The sequence below is a fragment of the Primulina eburnea genome, unplaced genomic scaffold (genome assembly GCF_022965805.1).
Source record: "Primulina eburnea isolate SZY01 unplaced genomic scaffold, ASM2296580v1 ctg739_ERROPOS11973397, whole genome shotgun sequence".
NCBI classification, from domain to species: domain Eukaryota; kingdom Viridiplantae; phylum Streptophyta; class Magnoliopsida; order Lamiales; family Gesneriaceae; genus Primulina; species Primulina eburnea.
In genome coordinates this window covers 405,128-425,882 of record NW_027331510.1, presented here as the reverse complement: position 1 = coordinate 425,882, position 20,755 = coordinate 405,128, and the positions used below count along the sequence as shown (strand labels likewise).

Here is a 20,755-nt window from a genome sequence, read left to right as displayed (position 1 = left end):
CCCCCCCCCCCACCCACAGACACACACACAATTTTGGCATTTTAGCCTCGCCTTCAACTTTAATATGAAGGTTTGAGAGAGAAAAGAGAGACGTGCAGTCTGAATGATGGTAGATCATTGTCGAATTTCAGCCCAGATAAAATGACAAGAACGTTGGGGTTGGCTGCGTGTACTACTTCTGCTCTTTTATGAATGTACCTGTCAATTACAATCTCATCAAAATCAATATTTTTAAATTCATGTCCAAGTCCCCCCCCCCCCCCCCAACACACACACACAAAATTTTTGGCATGTTAGCATGGTATTGTCTTCCATATCTTATTGTCATGTTGTGTATGCATCTGTCTGAAAGTTTCCAACCATTGGAAAATTTCTCAGAAAGAAATTGTTTCTAAATTGCACACCAAATGATGGATGATCCATTTCATGCATTCGATTTGCCAAGAAAAATAATTGTAGCTATGTGAATATGCATCCATCGTCCACTATTTGTTTCGTATCTTAAATAATTGTTTTTTTGTCTAGTATTTTTGAATCAACGTAGGCTAGGCTACAAGCTGAGAGAACTGAAATGGCTAAAGTGGCTGCCGAAGCTGAGAAGCAGTATGTTGAATAAATGAAGCAAGCTGCGGAAGCAGCTGCAACCAAAAATGTTGTTGAAACTTTAAGAAATGGTGTTCCCACGTTACTGGATTATTCGAAGGAAACACTTGGTCAGGTTGTGGCTACAGGGTCTGACGATAAGATACAGGTTTCATTATCAGGTATTTGGGGATTGTGTTATGTTTATAAAGAAGAATTTTCATTTTGTCCCCCATTCTAATCTGAAGTTTGACTGAGTCTATTTGGCAGAAATAAATATGACTAAAGCTTCAAAAAATGCTTTAGAATTGGAGGATAAAAGACTACATATTTATGAAAAGTTGACGTCTGAAAATGAGGCTATTAAAGGAAGTTATAATCAGGTAAATCATTATGGATGATTTGAATTTCAAATTCTTAGATTACTGTGTTATACATTTAAATATCTTAACATATTTATAGAATCATTTGTCTAAAATAAGTAAGGCACATAAGGTGGTCGCAACTTTGAAAAGATCATCGCATGCTAGAGTAAATTATGTTTGGTGGTTATTAAGATTCATTATTTGTCTGTGATGTTGTTCATGGGCACAATTTCAATGATATGACATTTGTGAACCACAATTGTCTGTCAAATCCAGGGTAAGCGAAAAATTGGACAGAATTTTAATAGGCTGATTAAAACCATCTCTGCTACTGTAGAAAATGTCAGGTCAGTTGGATTTTATCATTCTTTCATTTTAACAAACCAATAAGTCTTTCAGTTTGTTGTTCAATAGCTTATATTTTCTTCTGATAAAATATCTTATGTTATGTGAGAATTGCACATTTTTATTTTTTTTTCAACAGAACAAAAGCAGATGAGTTGGTCAGTATAATCAACAGTTCGGAATATCCTTGGTTCCTCAGTATCATGTCCTTCGCATAAAAGGTACTGTTATTATCACTTGAAGGAGTTATGTGTTTTCATTTATTTGTTTGATTACATAAGAGATTTAGGTGGAAGAAAATTACATCGTCATGCTCAGAGATTGTCTGATAAATGTATTTTTACTGAGTGAGTCGTGTTGTTTACAGGTGGTCTTCAACTGTGAAAATTCTCAGAAGAACGACGGATTTATTTTTTCCTGTAGTCGTGTCATTGTTCGCGTCACCTCCAAGGTAAACTCTGTTGTGAAGAATTCCATTGCCACTATTTATCTAATGATTCTAGTTAGTTAATATGAAATCAATTGTTCAGTACAAATTCCTTTTATGTTCTCTTCTTTTATGTAAGACAATTATTCTTTATGCCTGGATTTGTATGCTTGTGTCACGCCACGAGACTGGGGTTAGTTGACATCGACGTTATTCAACAATCACATAATTGCTCAACAACAAGCCTCGTAGTACAGTATAAAACAAAACTAGTTTATATCATAAATACCATAAAAATGGAATCGTCTTTATAATAGTAACTCTGAAAACGATAAAAATCTGCGGAAGCGTTTACAATTTGAATTAAAACTCACAAGAACATATTCTTAATTAAAATTCTTCATGCGTCCACTATCAGTCCCAAAACTGATGTCTGATTCTTCTTTCTCTATTTTTTCTTATGATTTATTTGGGGAGGGTAGAGTAAGGGGTGAGTATTTTGTTAAATACTCAGCAAGTGGGGGCCGTTCGAGCACAACATAAAAAAAAATATTTACTCTATTTTCGAAAACAACACATAAATACATCATACTTTTCATAACGTAACATCATATTCATAACATAACAGCACTGCGATTTTTCCACCTTCTATGGTTTACTGATATCAGTCCCTATGTTTTAATCCTCTGAGGGGGCGAGGCCATAAACGGTTCTATCCCACCGTGAAGGGCCATATGTTGGAATTCCACTCATTTTCAGGTAATTCTCACAGTGCCAACACGTAAACGTACCAAAATTAAAAAAAAAACGTAGAGACAGAACGACGGTGCTCGACCGAATTTTCAAAACACACGAAATGCATAAACCGAAACTTACACATTTAAAACAAACCCACTTACCTTAATCCTTGAAGAAAAATGCGAAGAATTCGAAAATCATAGAATAATCATGCAACCGACACTTCGAAAACGCAACAGCACATCGCCCGAAAAATCAGTCGTCTTTAAAAATTCTTTGCGCCTTTTTGACCGTTGGATCGGGCTCAAAATTTCACAGTATGTTTAACAGCACGTCAAAATAATTATGAACAGTGGAGATTTGGTTTGAAGTCATTTTACCTATTTATGGATGAAAAACAGTAGGTATGATGTTTCTCACCTAGAATCTAAGCAGTTTTCTTGCGAAAGCTATAACGAAAAACTAACTATTGGATTTGGCCGAAATTTGGATATGTTATTCGAAACATATAGAAGCACATTTTGAACGGTGGAGATCGGATTCCGAATAACCGAGCGAGAGAAACAAATTTCTGAACTTTGATTGAATTTTGATGACTCGTGCAGAATTTTGGAGAGGAAATTTTGAAAATTGTAGAGGAAAACTCGAAAATTTGAGATGTAAATTCTGAATGAAAGCTTCTCCTATTTATAGAGAGGTGGCTGCTATCCTGACCGTGTATTATCCTCGCGTTTGAAATTTTAAATCAAACTTGAATCTAGGATAGATTATTATCTCTTATCTATCTCATTATCCTTACTCAAATATCAATACCATCTCAAATCTTATATCTCTATCTGTTATAATCTTTTCAACTTTGAATTTATATTTCAAAATTTACCTGATTATATCCAAAAATTTCTTATTTAATTTCTTAGATCATTATTTATTTATTATCTCAAGTTCAAAATATGTACAATATTATCTTAAATTTTGAGCTCCAAAAATATTGTACACAATATAATTATCCACTAACTTTAGATAATCTTGCAAATCTTACATCTTATAATGATATAGATACCCGAAGATTGTGTAAATCCTAGTACCAAAATATTATCACGATTATGCAAAAATCTTGGATTTTACATCTCTCCCTCCTTATGAGAAGTTTCGTCCTCGAAACTTGGATTGACTTGGTCTAGGAAGAGGTACGGGTATTGCTCACGTATTTTCTATTCTAGTTCCCAAGTGACTTCTCCTTCAGTATGATTAGAAAATCATCTAAAATTCCTAAATCATATCCCAGTGATTCTTGTCAGACATCTTAATAAGAAAAGTGTTCACTTACTCATACTTTCAATTATACTTGTAACATCATAATTTCTTATTATTACTTCTATTACTGCATCCAATAATATGATTTCTATTGAACCATAATTATTAGAATCATTGATTCTACGAAAAGTTATTGTAACCCAATAGTCGCATATCTCATAATCATAATTTGATAAACTATTTCTCTTATGAGAGAAGAAAACTCAAATAAAACCTTTTGAATCCAAATGTAGCCCAATAATGTAAATCTAACTGAAATCCAAAAAATCAATATCAAATTTTCCATTGAACATTTAATATAAAGACAATCCAATATAAATCCCAAAAATCATTTCTTAAATTTTATATCAACCATGTAATGCATAAGCTGGATCCCAATTATTATTGTTTCCTATCCCAATGCTTGTAGTAATGTAAAATTCCAAAAATTCAAACTATAACCCAATACGGTCAACCTAAAGTAAACCTCAAAAGTATTATCTTAAAAGATAAAAATCAAAATTCCAATTGATCATTTCACATAAACTCTAATCTCAAATTTTCTTTTCTTTTTCTAATACTAAATCTTAATTTCTCATCAAGACCATGAAACTGGTTTTGCTTAACGATTTCTCAAGGCACGATTGTCCTGATAGTGAGGTTAGAATCATCTTACCCATGTTTTTCAGACTTAAAGCGTCATCTACCTCATTCGTCTTGCTTGGAATGTAGCTTATCGTTACATCAAAATAATTCAATTCATCATCTCTTCCTCATGTTCAATTCTTTCTAATACTCTAGGCTCTGATGGTCAGTGAAGATCTCACACTTGGCGTCGTAAAGGTAATGCTTCATTAATGCAAAGACTACTGCGGCTAACTCAAGGTCGCGAGTTGTGTAGTTTTGCTTACACAATTCCAATTGCCTTGATGCAAAGGAAATTACTCTTCTTTCTTGCATGAGCACATATCTTAGACCTTTTTTAAACGGATCTCTGTAATTGAAAAAAAATCATTGGCTTCATCAGGAAGCACTACCACTATTGTGGTTGCAAGTTTCATCTTTAAGGTTTCAAAACTTTTCTCACATTCTTTGCTCCAATTGAATTTAGGGTTCTTTTGTGAGTTTTGTAAGTTGTATTGCTATTGAGAGAAGATCTTTAAAAAATACCCGATAATAGCTCGTCAATCCTAAGAAGCTCTTAATTTCTGTCATTGTCCTTGGTCTTGGTCAGTCGGTGATTGTCTCTATTTTCTTAGGATCCACAAATTCTCATGCCTCACATATTATGAGACATAAGAAAGTGATGTTCTCACCTTTCTTGAACTTGTCATATAATTCTCTCTCCCTTAGTTTATATAGAGTGAGACGAAGATACTCCTTGTGGTCTTCTTCATTTGGTGAGTGAATGAGGATCTCCTCGATAAACACTGCTAAAATTTTTGTCAATGAATGACTTGAACCCATGTTCATTAGATCAATGAAGGCCGTCGACACGTTCGTCAAGAAAAAATGCATTACTGTGAACTCATAATGCATGTACCTTTTTCGGAAGGCTGTTTTTGGAAAATCTTCAGCCCTGACCTTCAATTGGTAGTAGCATGTTCTCAAGACGAGTTTGGAGGATTTGTAGCTTCTTTAAGTTGATCGAAAAGATCATCTATCATTTTAAGAAGATATTTATTCTCGATTGTGATCTTATTGAGTTATCTATACACAATCTCATACTTATGTCTTCCTTATTCACAAACAGTACTGGAGTTCCTTATGGAGACGTACTCGGTTGAAATTGCTTCTTGTCTAGCAATTCTTGGAGTTGTTCTTTTAGATCCTGAAGTTCAGTTGGCGTCATTCAGTATGGTGCTATTGAAATTGGTGCAGCACTAAGAACTTCATTGATTTGAACTCAACCTCGTGGTCCGAGAATATCCCGAGAATTCTTCCAGAAAAACGTTCTTGAATTCCCGCATTATTAGGGTATCTTCCAGCTTGAACTCAATTTCTTTCTGCACTTCGTTCACCATTGTTAGGTAAACTTCTTTGCCTGATTTTATGGCTTTCCAAGTCTAGGAAGCAAAAAGAATGTATTTCTGTCTCTTGTCATTTCCATGATACCTTATTTCTTCTTGGTTCGCGGTTCGAAGTTTGAAATTCTTACTCCGGCAATCTGCTATTGCACTGCTTTTAGATAACCAACTCATCCATATGATGACGTCGAAATCTACCAAAGTGCTTTGAATCAAGTCGGCACTGAATATATGCGAATAGATGATGATTTTATTCTATCTTGAAATTATCACGATTTTCATTTCAAAACTTAAAACTCATATAAAATCTTGGAACTTAACTCAATCTCAATCTATAGCCTATCAATTTAAATCCCAAAAATTATAACTCAGCCGTCATAAAATAAAATCTTATTCAAGCTTGTACGAATGAAATTAATCATCAATTAATTCTTGCTCTAAATCTTACTTTCAACAAGACAATGATCTTAGAGAGTTCCAACACAAACTATTTTTATTGAATGTCTTTCTCCTTGAATCATTCTTAGTACCGTAACAAAAGTCAAAACTTATTATGCTATATTTTCCTCAATATCCAGCCATATCTCATAATTTATTTTATTCACATAAGGTCGTAATCTACTAATTATCCCAAAATAATATAAATTTCTTAACCTTAAGATAATGTCCCCCAACTTCATTTTAAACAAGACAATCCAAAATCATACATATTTAAAGTTAACGCTTAACGTTCTTAAGAACCCAAATTGATGTTCACCCTTTTAACTATTACTCAAAAATCAACTTCTATATTGGAATATTCAAAACTTATTATAACTCTTATCTCAGATTTTTACGTAATATTTTTTTTTCATAAATAATTTATTGTCCCCAAATCAAATATTTCATCTTAAGTCAGAAGCTTAAGTCAACTTATCTCAGATAGATATAATCCCAACAATATAGATCAATACTAATTGTTTCCTTAATCCAATTCCATAAAAAATCCGATAAACACTACAAGAAACGCGTTGAACGAGAATTTTCGAGAAATTTTTGAAAAATGTAAAGTTTAGATAAAAACATATGAATTTAAAGCATATTTCGAGAGGCGTTTAGAACAACTGACGGAATCGAATTTGAAATTTTCTTCAGAAAGATATGGGTTCTACGAAACTTTTCTAAAATGGACGCGATTTCAGATGCCTAAACGAAAGAATTTTGCGTTTTCGGACTATGCCTCTCAACTTCGTTATGGATATTACTCGATGGGTCGTTCTGAAGGAGATTGGATCGGCTTTTTGCAAAATCTGGCCGATTTTTTTTGGGTAAAATTTTCTCAATTGGATTATGAATAGACATGTAAAAATGGGCTGGCGGGGCGGGGTGGGCCAGCCCGCCATTTCGGCGAGCTTCTAAATGGTCAACCCAGCCCAACCCATATTGGACCGTGGGTTAGGTGGGCCGACCCGCTTATTTTTTTAAAAGAAAAAAATGCTAAACAATATCGCAGTAAACATAGAAGAAAAATACATTTCAGTCAAATAGTTTCATAAAATACTTAAAAATATTAAAATAAGAAATTAAGAAAGCATACAACATAATCCATAAAAAGTAAAGTTTTTAAACCAAACATGAAGATCGAGACCTGGAAGAGAACATAAAGTTGACGGTTGTAAATTTTAAAAAATATTATGTCTTCAACAATACACATAATTAGAAAAATATGAGGTCTTCAAAAATATTATGTCTTCAACAATACACATAATTAAAAAATATCATGTCTTCAACAATACACATAGTCCACAAAATTTCATTGCAACTCGTCGAAATTCAAACGAAACCGTTCTTGGGTTCACAAACAACTGTTATGCTTAAAAATTATTTTAAGATTCATGAATAAAATTTACAGGAATTTCTAACCTTTTGTTTTCTTTATGTATATTTGTAAATTTCTCTCTTTTTATTTTCTTTTTGTAAATTTGTTCTTAGAGTAAATTATCAATAAATTTGTTTAAGAATAAATTATTAATATATTTGTTCTAAGACATGGAGGCACATGAAACTTATTCTAATTTTTATATAAAACTTAAAAATGTAAAATTTATCCGAATTTGGCGAGCCAGCCCGCCCTGTTTTGGCTCGACCCGTCTTGACCCGCAACCCAAACGGGCTCAACCAATTTGGCCCGCCTTCAAACGGGCTGCTATTTTATCAACCCAACCCGTTCAATTTTTATAGCGGGGCGGATCGGTCCGACGGGCCTAACCCAATTTGACAAGTCTAATTATGAACCTGACGGCTCTGATACCACTTAAATGTCAAGCCCCGAGACCGAAGTTAGTCGACACCGACGTTATTCAACAATCACATAATTTCTAAACAACAAGCCTCGTAGTACAATATAAAACGAAACCAGTTTATATCATAAATACCATAAAAATGGAATCTTCTTTACAATAGTAACTCTGAAAACGATAAAAATCTGCGGAAGCGTTTATAACTTGAATTAAAACTCACAAGAACATATTCTTAATTAAAATGCTTCATGTGTCCACTATCAGTCCCAAAACTGATGTCTGATTCTTCTTTCTCTATTTCTTCTTCTGATTTATCTGGGGAAGGTAGAGTAAGGGGTGAGTATTTTGGAAAATACTCAGCAAGTGGGGGCCGTACGAGCACAGCATAAAAAAATATTTACTCCATTTTCGAAAACAACACATAAATACATCATACTTTTCGTAACGTAACATCATATTCATAACATAACATGTAACTCTACTCGTTTTAAAAATACGGAAATTAATTTTTTTTTTAAATCAAACTCATCCATAGTTATACGAAAACATGACCAATTAAAAAATCTTAAAATCATCAACGTATGAAAATATTCATCTCCTCTCAATCTCATAAATCGTAATGCGGAAAACATGTGGTCCTTGGGTCGTGTCACCGCACCAGGTCTGCCTACTCAGAGTTCGGCACCTCTAGTCTCCTCATCATTAAGTTCACCTGCATCACACACGCCTAGTGAGTCTAAAGACTCAACACATGTGGGGACCCGGACGCTAATCATGTTCTAAATCATAAGGACGCTAATCATGTTCTAAATCATAATTATGACGAATTAATCAATTAGTATAAACAGGGTCTAAATTTATATATATTTTTTAAATGCAAAGCGGAAACGTTATGTAATTTACTTCAAATTACATATTAAACATAAATATACAATCCTGTGTTATCTACAAGAATTCAACTAGGTTCAACTACATATCAGTGTTGAATCCTAAGTTGTTTTGAAGCCCGGATCTCCACGCTATCTAGTCCAGCCTCGTTCTCTTCTTGACCCTTATCATGCCCCACCTGTTGTCATGCACACATACAAACAAGACAACAGCCGGATAACTGCGGTGAGATATAAATATCCCAGTATAAATCATGTATACATTCAATCATATAACAATATAAAAGCATATAACAGAAAATCATATCCTATATCAAAATCATGACATGAATCAATAACAAGAATAATTCATATTCTAAACATGTGTCCTAATCCGGAACATAAATCGACATGTACCATATTCAGGAACTTAATCCACATCAATTAATATAAATCAATATAATTGTCAATCAGACTCTTAATTCTACTTTTTAGACTAGACTCAATCCTAGTCTAGGGATCCCGGTTTCCAAATGTGGTGTTCCTATATCGAATTCCGTAATAGAAGGAACTCTGATCCTATTACTCGATATAACCAAATATGGTGTTCCTATATCGAATTCCGTAATAGAAGAAATTCCAATTCTATTTACTCGATATAACCAACATCCGGTGTCCTGACCTAACCGTCATGGACTGTAGCTCTATCGCTAATATCCTATCTTCAGACATCGTGCAATGTGCCCGTGGCGATCCCATCACTATTAGGCACTTCCGTCCCAAGATTATGACACTATCTTGTGACATCGTGCAATGTGCCCGTGGAGATCCCACCACTGTCAGGCACTTCTGTCACAAGATTACTCGTCTAATACCTGCTATCTATCCATCAAGAAAACAAGCATATCAATTCATTCATTGCAAATATCTATGCAATAAAATAAAGTATGTGATTTAGGGAAACTCGAGTCAAACCTCACTCGAGTTGTGCAATCCCAACTCAACATTAATTTATACTTTTATCTTCTCGCTCAGAAGAAGAAGAAGAAGTCCCGATTCTATCTCGGTCCATTCCCAATCTGGTAATAACAATATCGAACAGATATAATATCAATATACAACTCAATTCAATACCTGTTCTGATCAATATTCAAATCGAACACATAATCTGATCAATGTCAATTGAGATACAATCCAATTCATATCGACGATATCATGATATGATCGAAATCACTACTGAATCTGATCAATATCAATTAACTGATGTTTCGACGGTATAACAATACAGTTTCGATAACCCCGTCAATCCAAACATCACAGATATAATACCAGAACTCGTAATAAGTATCAATACCAGTCATAATCTCAATAACAATACCTATCTGATATGAATTCTCAGTCATATCGATTCCAAAAATCATAACAATTCCATAATCAGTCTGTTTCTCAATCTGACTTTGATTCTATGATGTCTAACATGACAAGAACATCATATATGGATCCTATTCAATTCTGACAATAGTCTAATTTCAAAACATGTCAAAACGTAGCAAAACTTACGTCCAGTTGTAGCTATCGTTGTTAGGAACACGGTGCTGTACTCGGATTCAAAATCAGACGGGCGGATTGAAGTAAAAAGGCATAAGGATTTTCTAAGCTTCATCGGCCCTTTCCTCTCGTTTCTGAGAGAATTTGCTTGTATATACGTATATATATATATATATACATAGATACATTGCATGCAAGGCAAGTGATAGGACTCGTTTTTACGTGTTTTTAGTGTTTGTTTCGAGTCGCATTCATACATCATATTAGTTTGTTTTAGTTTATTCTTGCATTTTGTTTGCATTATTTAGCATATGACTGATCTCGTGTGTTTTGTGGTATTTTGTAGGAATGAAACCAAATATGGCAGAAAATGGGCACAACAACGAAGAAGCCTCGCTAGGGCGGTCAAAACTGACCGCCCCAGCGAGCATTCTAGTCTTACCGAGGATTTCGAACAGAAGACCTCTCGCTAGGGCGGTCAAAACTGACCGCCCCAGCGAGACTGCTAGCCTGGACAGGAGAGTTTAACAGAAGATCTCTCGCTCGGGCGGTCAAAAGTGGCCGCCCCAGCGAGACTAGAGAGAAGGCTAAAGATTTTTACCCGAGAGTCACTCGCCCCAGCGGTCAAAACCTACCGCCCTAGCGAGTCACGCGATCCAGCAAGATTCTGCGAGATTTGTTTCTATTTTCATGGACTCTATCCAAGACCACTAACCTAATACACGAGATTGGGCGCCTCTTTGGGGATTATTCATCATATTTTCATCACTTTTCTGGGCGAGAAGGCTAGGAGCAAGGAAGACTTTCGAAGAACTCGAGAATTCCAAGCGTCGCAGCCGTCTTCCATCGTCATATTTAGTATTTTATTATTCAGTATTTTATTCTCTTGCATAGATTGTTGATTTTTAGTATGAATTTGGTTGGCTAAACTCTAGATTTGTTGGGATTTGAGGGGATCCTACCCGTACTCGTTGTTTAACATTATTTCTTGACGTTTTTACAAGTGATTTGTTTATGCTATTGTTATTTCTTGTTTCAAGCGAAGCCTAGCTATCTTCCTTTGATTATTGCATATTGTTAACGGTGTCGACAGACTATTTAACAATAGGATCGCATAGTATAAACCACGGACTTACAATTTTAGTAGACATACGGAATTGGGTACGTGTCGATAGTGATAGTTCACCCGGATAAAAGCTAGAGGATTCCATAGAACGTAAGGCGATCTTAAACTGTTAAATAATTGAGGACACTTGATTACTGCATGTTTATGATTAGTGTTAATATAGCTCGACAGAGTATATTGATTAGTCTAGGGAATTCCGTCGAATGCACGAGTAAGAGTCGAGGGTAATTATTAAAACACGAGTGGTAGGTGAACTGATAATTCCCAACAAATTCATCTTTCATTTGATTTAATCCAACTTAATCATTGCATTATTGCATACATTCTCTTTGCGCTTTAATTCTTTTAGTTATTTGATTTACATTAGTTTAATTACCAAACCACTTTATCGTTGCTAAAGAAATTTTAATTGAGAATAAAAAATATTGTAACGCAGTCCCTGTGGATCGATACTCGTATTCACGTACGTTTATTATAACTTGACTATCGTGCACTTGCGATATTTAAATCGAGCTTTCATATATAAAACAAATTTTGGGACCATTCACTGTGCAAGTTTTGCTCGATCAAGTTTTTGGCGCCGTTGCCGGGGACTGTTGATTCATAATTTTCTTATTTCTCATTTAAATTCTTTAGTATTCTTAATTTTATTGTTATTTGATACTCTCATTTTATTGCAGAATTCTCTTGAGGTGCATGCGAAGATCATTCGAGTCTAAGCTTGAGCCGTTTGACCCTGAGATCGAACGCACTGCTAGACGCCGAAGACAACAGCAAAGACTCAAGGAACAAATGGAGAGGCACGAACAAGAGCAGGAGGAGGAGCGCCAAAATGAGAGACGGATTGAGATGCCACGCCGTGTACCGATGATGGATTATGCACAGCCGTCTCTTGATGGAGCACGTCCAAGCATCGTAAGGCCAATCATCCGTGCGAATCAATTCGAGATCAAGCCAGCTATCATTCAGATGATCCAAAACACTGTTCAATTTGGGGGAAGTGCACTTGATGACCCTAATTCTCATATAGCTGACTTTCTTGAAATTTGTGATACATTTAAATTTAATGGCGTATCTGATGATGCTGTTCGTTTGCGTTTATTTCCATTTTCACTAAGAGACAAAGCTAAGTCTTGGTTAAACTGTTTACCTGTAGGGTCTATCACTACGTGGGAAGATATGGAAAAGGCATTCTTGACCAAGTACTTTCCTCCGTCGAAGACTATGAAATTTAGAGCTGACATTACTACTTTTGCTCAATATGAGCTTGAGTCACTTTACGAGGCGTGGGAGCGATACAAGGATTTGTTGAGGAGATGTCCACACCATGAGCTACCTCTTGGGTTAGTGGTTCAAACTTTTTATTATGGTCTGCTTACTCCTAACCGTACCATGATAGATGCTGCTGCCTGTGGTAACCTGCTGAGAAAAACGGCTGAGGAAGGATATGAATTATTGGAGGAGATGGCTGCTAGTAGCTATCATCCTCATTCTGATAGGCAGAAACGAGGTGCTGGAGTTAATCAAGTTACTGATTTATCTGCGGTGTCAGCACAGTTAGAGGCTTTGAACAGAAAGATTGATGGGATGAGTGCGAGTGGATCGGCTATGCGTCTGCAAGAGATTTTTTGTGATAAGTGTGGAGGTGAGCATGACGTGCAAGATTGCCAAGATGGCAATCCATTCTATGTACCTGAGGGAGCAAAACACGTGGGATTCCAGAACCGTCCTAGAAATGACCCTTATTCAAACTCCTATAATCCGGGATGGAGGAATCACCCAAACTTTGCGTGGGGAGGTCAAAACAACCAAAACAGCCAACAAAGAGGTCCACCACATGGGATGCACCAAGGATTCAAGCCAGAACCGCCTAGGGAGGAGAAGTCAAATTTAGAGCAAATGATGACTAAATTTATTTCTGCAACCGAGACGAGATTTCAGAATCAGGATGCATCCATAAAAGGGTTAGAGAATCAAATTGGACAATTGGCTAAGTTAATTGCTAATAGGGAGCAAGGAACTTTGCCAAGCAACACGGAGACTAACCCGAGAGAGCATGTGAAAGCTGTGGAATTGCGCAGTGGAAAGGCACTTGAGTCTAAGGAGAAAAAGAACAAGCAAGGTGAGGATGAGGTGGAACAACAAGGAGGTAAGTCTTCTAACTCTGCTTTTACACCTATTGCACCGAGTAAAATTGTTATCCCCCACCTTTTCCTGCAGCACTGAAAAAAGCTAAGTTAGATGCACAATTTGGTAAATTTCTTGAGATATTCAAAAAATTGCATATTAACATTCCTTTTGCTGATGCTTTACTGAATATGCCAAGTTATGCAAAATTCTTGAAAGATATCTTAGCAAACAAGCGGAAGCTAGAAGATCATATGACTGTGAACTTGACTGAAAATTGCTCCGCTTTAGTTCAAAACAGGATGCCTCCTAAGCAAAAAGATCCAGGGAGTTTCTCTATACCTTGCATTATTGGTGATATTAATTTTCATAAAGCTCTATGTGATCTTGGTGCGAGTATTAATTTGATGCCTTATTCTGTGTTTAGGAGACTGGGATTGGGTGAACCCAAGCCGACTAGGATGTCATTGCAGCTGGCTGACAGATCTGTCAAGTATCCACGTGGGATTATCGAAGATGTCTTGGTGAAAGTGGATAAGTTTATTTTTCCTGCAGATTTTGTAGTACTAGATATGGAGGAAGATTTGGAGATGCCTTTAATCCTGGGGAGACCATTTCTGGCTACAGGGAAAGCACTGATCGATGTTGACGAGGGAAAATTGAGACTGAGAGTTGGAGAAGAAGAAATTATTTTTGATGTCTTTAATACTCTCAAGCACACAATGCACGATGATAGTTGTTTTCGCGTTGATGTCTTAGATTCTCTTGTTTGTGATTTTGTGCAGGATGGATTGCAAGAGCCATTGGAGGCTACTCTCACTACTGAAAAACAGGAGGACGAGCTGGACGAGGAAAGGATGGAGATGGTAGCTCATTTGAATGCCATTCCACTTTGGAGAAAGCAAGTGAGGCTTCGACTAGAGGAATTGGGGGATAGAAAAGATTTAATGCCTCAAAAGTCAAGCCTAGAGGAGCCACCTACTTTGGAGCTCAAACCACTACCTCCACATCTCAAGTACGTATATTTAGGAGAAAATAATAAAATGCCTGTTATTATTTCCTCTTCTTTGACAGATGATATGGAGAGTAAGCTCTTGGGAGTCCTTAAGGAGCATAGAGGAGCATTCGCTTGGAAAGTTTCGGACATCAAGGGGATAAGTCCTTCGATCTGCATGCACAAAATCCTAATGGAGGATAAGTACTCACCTCTAGCACAACCACAAAGGAGACTCAATCCAAAGATGCAAGAGGTAGTAAAAGCTGAAACGATCAAACTTCTGGACGCAGGTATTATCTATCCTATCTCTGATAGTGCGTGGGTAAGTCCTGTACAATGTGTGCCTAAAAAGGGTGGGATTACTGTTATTACCAATGAAAAAAATGAGTTGATTCCCACTAGAATCGTTACGGGTTGGCGTGTATGCATGGATTATAGGAAATTAAATGATGCAACCCGTAAAGATCACTTCCCCTTGCCATTTATTGATCAAATGATTGAACGATTAGCCGGTCATGAATTTTACTGTTTTTTGGATGGATATTCGGGATACAACCAAATCACAATTGCACCCGAGGACCAAGAGAAAACTACTTTCACTTGCCCTTATGGTACTTTTGCGTTTAGGCGTATGCCCTTTGGTCTATGCAATGCACCTGCTACATTTCAAAGATGCATGGCCGCTATTTTTCATGACATGATTGAGAATTTTCTTGAAGTTTTTATGGATGATTTCTCTATTTTTGGCTCTTCATTTGATGAATGTTTAAAAAATTTGAATTTGGTGCTCATTAGATGTGAAGAGAGCAATTTGGTGTTAAATTGGGAGAAGTGTCACTTCATGGTGCAAGAGGGGATTGTGTTAGGACACAAAGTATCGGAGAATGGAATCGAGGTCGACAAGGCCAAGGTGGAAGTGATAAAAAATCTACCACCACCTTCATCGATAAAGGGAGTTCGAAGTTTCCTAGGCCATGCGGGTTTTTATAGGCGTTTTATTAAGGATTTTTCTAAAATTGCTAAGCCTTTATCCTCTTTGTTGATGAAAGATGTTGAGTTTAATTTTGATTCTACTTGTCTGCAGGCATTCGAAGTACTCAAGAAGAGCTTGGTGACAGCACCTGTTCTGACTGCCCCTGATTGGGAGTTACCGTTTGAGGTGATGTGCGATGCTAGTGATACCGCTGTTGGTGCGGTGTTGGGTCAAAGGAAGAACAAGGTATTTCATACCATCTACTATGCAAGTAAGACCTTAAATGATGCTCAGTTGAATTACGCTACTACTGAAAAGGAATTACTTGCTATAGTATTTGCTTTCGAGAAATTTCATTCATACCTTGTTCTGTCTAAAGTGATTGTGTATACAGATCATTCTACCCTAAAATACTTGCTTGCTAAGAAAGATGCGAAACCTAGGTTAATTAGGTGGATTTTACTATTGCAAGAATTTGATCTCGAGATTCGAGATAAAAAGGGTGTAGAAAATGTGGTTGCTGATCATCTGTCTAGGCTTGAGGATATTAGAATTAATGGCGTTAACACTGATATAGATGACTGGTTCCCTGATGAGCAATTGTTTGAGGTAAATGCGTGCCCGTGGTATGCCAATTTCTCAAATTTTCTTGTCACTGGCACACCTCCCCCAAATTTATCGTTTCACCAAAGAAAGAAATTCTTTTCTGACGTGAAATATTATTTTTGGGAGGAACCGTTTTTGTTTAAAATCTGTGCAGATGCCATGATAAGGAGATGTGTAGCAGAGGAGGAAACCAGTCAAATTCTGAACCACTGCCATGACCGTGAGGTAGGTGGTCACTTTGGACCCATACGGACGGCATCTAAGGTACTCGAATGTGGCTTCTATTGGCCAACTCTTTTTAAGGATGCTCGTTTGTATGTTCTCAATTGTGATAGATGCCAACGCACAGGTAATATTTCTAACCGTCATGAGATGCCTTTGAATAACATTATTGAGTGTGAAATATTTGATGTGTGGGGGATTGATTTTATGGGTCCTTTTCCTGCGTCTTTTACAAAGAAATTTATTTTGGTGGCAGTGGAGTATGTATCTAAATGGGTGGAGGCGGAGGCTTGTGCCACGAATGATGCACAAGTGGTGTTAAAATTTTTGAAAAAACACATTTTTAATCGATTCGGTACACCACGTGCAATCATAAGTGATGGTGGCACCCATTTTTGCAACAAAATTTTTGATAAACTGATGGGCAAATATGGTGTCACCCACAAAGTTTCCACTCCATACCACCCTCAGACTAGTGGACAAGTTGAAGTGTCCAATCGAGAGATTAAGAGGATTTTAGAAAAGACGGTTAATGTGAATCGAAAGGACTGGACCATTCGGTTAGATGATGCTTTGTGGGCTTATCGTACTGCGTTCAAAACACCTATAGGCACTACACCATATAGGTTACTTTTTGGTAAAGCATGTCATCTACCCGTAGAATTAGAGCATAGAGCATATTGGGCGACCAAGGCACTGAACTTTGATTTTGCTCTTGCAGGTGAAAAACGACTGTTGCAGTTGAGTCAGTTGGATGAGTTCCGAGGTACAGCGTATGATCTTGCCCTATCTTACAAGGAACGCACCAAAAGAGCCCATGATAAACACATTGTAAGAAGAGAATTCAAAGTGGGTGAAGCGGTGTTGTTATACAACTCTCGCTTACGACTCTTTCCGGGCAAGCTGAAGTCAAGATGGTCAGGACCATTCATTATAGCCGAGGTGTTCCCATCAGGTGCAGTGGTGTTACATGATGGCAAGGAAGGGACGTTTACTGTGAACGCCCAAAGATTAAAGCACTATATTGGTGGCACAATTGAGCCACAAATTGGAGTCACTCGGCTCCAAGACAGTCGTTGAGGACATGGGTGAAAAGTCGAGCTCTAGACTATAAATTGAGAACTACTTCTATCCCTTATTGTGATTTTAATTAGATTTTTTTTTAGCATTCGCATCATTTGCATTTAGGTAGTTGCATGGCATTTGCATAAAAAAAAAAAAAAAAAATTCAAAATTTTTTTCAGAAAATACCTCGCTAGGGCGGTTAGTTTTGACCGCCCCAGCGAGAGGTTCAAATTTTAATGGATTTTCGGGCAGAGAGTATCTCGCTAGGGCGGTCAAAACTGACCGCCCCAGCGAGCGTTACAACTTTTCAAAATAATTTTCGGGCAGAGAGACTCTCGCTCGGGCGGTCAAAACTGACCGCCCTCGCGAACACTCGCAATTTTTTTAAATATTTTTAAAACAGAAAACACCTCGCTAGGGCGGACACTTTTGTCCGCCCCAACGAGCACTCGCCAATGTCAAACAGAAAGCCTCTCGCTAGGGCGGACACTTTTGACCGCCCTAGCGAGTCGCGATTTTTAAAAAAGCTGCGCATCACTTCTCTCTTCTCCCACTCGAAAACCTACCCTTCTCTCTCAAAATTTTCGCCCCTCCTCTCCATATTTGAAGCGATTTACGTGGTTTCTTGCTAATTTACAGGTATATTTGCGAATCTCCATTGTTTCAAAGCCCAAGCCGCGATTTTTCCGGGCAGATCTACACTCTCCGGCCACCACCCACGCCGCCGCCGTCGCTTCTCCGCCGCCGCCGCCGCCGCCTCTTCAAGTTCCGGCACCACCTTCTACTCCGGGCTTCTTTGTGCACTCATATCATACCATGGCTCCCAAACGCTCGAAGGTAACTCACGGTGCCTCTAGTTCTCGATCCACCCCCTCTATATTTGTGAATGACAGGGCTAGGGAGCGATTTGAGCACGCTAAACTCCATAGAAAACCAATCCCTGAGAGGGGATGTACTTCGTGGATTTTAGACAATATTTTTGAGGAGTTAGCAGTTGCAGGACGAGGGTGGACGAATTTTTTAGCACAACCGAATGCGGCTGTGGTGCCGGTTGTACGTGAGTTTTATGCTAACGCCCCGGAAGGGACTGAAAATAAGGCTAAGGTGAGGGGACGTCTAGTCCCATATGATCCTACAACGATAAATGATTTGTTGGGTTTACCGGCAGTGGATGATTCGGTATTCCAGGCTTGGGTGCTGAATCCGGATTACGATCTGATCATTCACACATTGTGTTATCCGGGCACTACGTGGAAGCAGCCGGGAACATATACGGTGTTTCTTGAGAAATTTTTGAAGGTGGAGGCGGCACTTTGGTATGCCTTTCTATCGAAGAGATTGATGCCGGTAGGGCATACGAGTGATGTACAGCGGGATAGGGCGGTGGTTCTTTATGCGATCTATACCGGGATGCCTATTTATGTGGGCAAACTCATATTCGGGCAGCTTAATATCTGTATCAATTGCAACAATTTAGCCTTTTATTTCCCCACTATCGTGACTGAGCTATGTGCCCGCGCGGGTGTGATTTTCGCGGACGATGATGAGTGGCTACCGCCACTAAGAGCCATCGATGAGGCTCTTCATACCTCCAAGTACGCGAAGAGACGGGATGAGCTGCCCGCTGATGTATTTTACGGTCTCGTGCAAGCCGCTCCACCACCTCCGGTCTTCGGACATCCACCACCACCGCAGCCACGCCGCCGTGCCATTCGAGACCGAGTCGACGAGTTGGGCGCTTGGGCCACCTACCAGACTCATTATCAGGCCATCGACCAAGCCCACACTCTGAACATCGAGTACTTGGTGCAGGGCATCTCGACTCACTTGGGCTTAGACACTTCCGGCCGGCCGCCTGTTCCAGCATACCCGCCACCTTTCCACTTCCAGTACACGTATCCTATGCCACCTGCAGCTGACGAGGGCAATCCACCACCTGAGCATGATGAGGAGGAGGAGTTTTGATCAGGGGAGTTCACTGTTTCCCCTTTCTTTTTCTTTTGCATTTTCTATTGTTGCATTTGAATTCATAAGTTGTTATTGTTTTTCGTGTCTGTTTCGTTTTGTGCGATGAGGGCATTGCACAACTCTAGTATGAGGGGGTCGGGTAGTTTGTTTTGTTTGCTTGTTTAGTTATTTAGTTTGTTATTTGGGTTTTTAAGTCGTATTTTCGTTGTTAGATTGTGAGTCGTTTATGGTGAGTTGACATGATTTATGAGCCGATGATGATGTTGCTTTGAGAAATATTGATTGGGTCAATGCATGACTGATACTCTGGATTGTTGAAACATGAGTTTTGGTGCAAATTTTGAACTTTTTGAGCACATATGTGTGGGGCTTAGAATTTTGTAGGAATAATGGTGAAATTTGAAATTCTTGTTGGTTAACTTGAAAGACATCACGTATGAATTGATTTAGCATGAAAACCCGTGGAAATAAGTCACTGATTGAGATCGTGCATGATAGCATTTGATGCCCCCTTGTCAATACCCTGAATTCAAATATAGTACTCCTAACCAGCTATAATCCAAAAAGATATATTCTTAGCCTAGGGAGTACATGTGTGAAAATTGTGCATCAAAATGTTGAAATAACAAAGTTCTTGTAAAAAGAACTTTGGGAAAAAAGGAGATGTAAGGTGAGGGGGAGCCGAAAATAAAAGGAATGAAATTCTATTCCTAGGCTAAAAGTTGGAGATGTAAGGAGTCGAGGAAGTCAGACGCACAGTCTTGACAATTGCACAATGAAAATGATCGATGTACTCCCAACTTTTCGCCACTTGAGCTTATTTTCTTTCCTTTCGACACCCTTCTATGCACTTAAAAATTAACTAAAGTTCAAAATGATGGTCAGTGATGAATGAACACGGGGATGCATGCTAGTGAGATTTGTATTGAAGTGTTGATTGAGTGACTTGCATAACTTGACGATTGATCTATTTGACGTACGAATGACTAGACCCACCATGACACACACACACGTTCGAATTAGTGCCAAGACTTATTTGTAGATGAGAAAGAGTATTTATTTGTGAAATGACTTGATTATGATGTGAAAAAATTTACTGAGGCATGAACATAAAGTTGTTAACTCACCATTAACTTTTTCTTGTGTTGGTTATTTCGTTTTTATTTTGTCTGTTTAGAATCTCGTGCTTTAACCTATTTTA

At 37.9% G+C, this 20,755-nt stretch overlaps 1 protein-coding gene and 1 non-coding gene across 2 annotated transcripts; one reads left to right on the top strand and one right to left on the bottom strand.

Annotated features, from left to right (window-relative positions):
• The first annotated feature begins 410 nt into the window (after positions 1–410).
• LOC140822172 (uncharacterized) lies at positions 411–19,551 on the top strand. The gene is made up of 10 exons (XM_073182912.1): positions 411–764; positions 853–965; positions 1,224–1,294; positions 1,432–1,482; positions 1,660–1,743; positions 12,277–12,455; positions 13,614–13,718; positions 13,817–14,982; positions 15,073–16,404; positions 18,226–19,551. The coding sequence occupies exons 1-10, from the start codon at positions 617–619 to the stop codon at positions 19,549–19,551; spliced, it is 4,575 nt and encodes a 1,524-aa protein (XP_073039013.1). The 5' UTR covers positions 411–616.
• On the bottom strand, positions 12,824–12,930 carry LOC140822268 (small nucleolar RNA R71). The gene has a single exon (XR_012115921.1). It is a non-coding gene; the product is annotated as a small nucleolar RNA R71 (small nucleolar RNA).
• Positions 19,552–20,755: the final 1,204 nt, after the last annotated feature.

Bases quoted from the DNA above. Each gene is read 5' to 3' on its own strand.
- LOC140822172 (XM_073182912.1), top strand. From the start codon at position 617: ATGAAGCAAGCTGCGGAAGCAGCTGCAACCAAAAATGTTGTTGAAACT. The intron at 1,295-1,431 runs GTCAGTTGGATT...TTTTTTCAACAG, and splicing joins GCTACTGTAGAAAATGTCAG to AACAAAAGCAGATGAGTTGG. The intron at 12,456-13,613 runs GTGTACCGATGA...ATAGGGAGCAAG, and splicing joins ACGGATTGAGATGCCACGCC to GAACTTTGCCAAGCAACACG.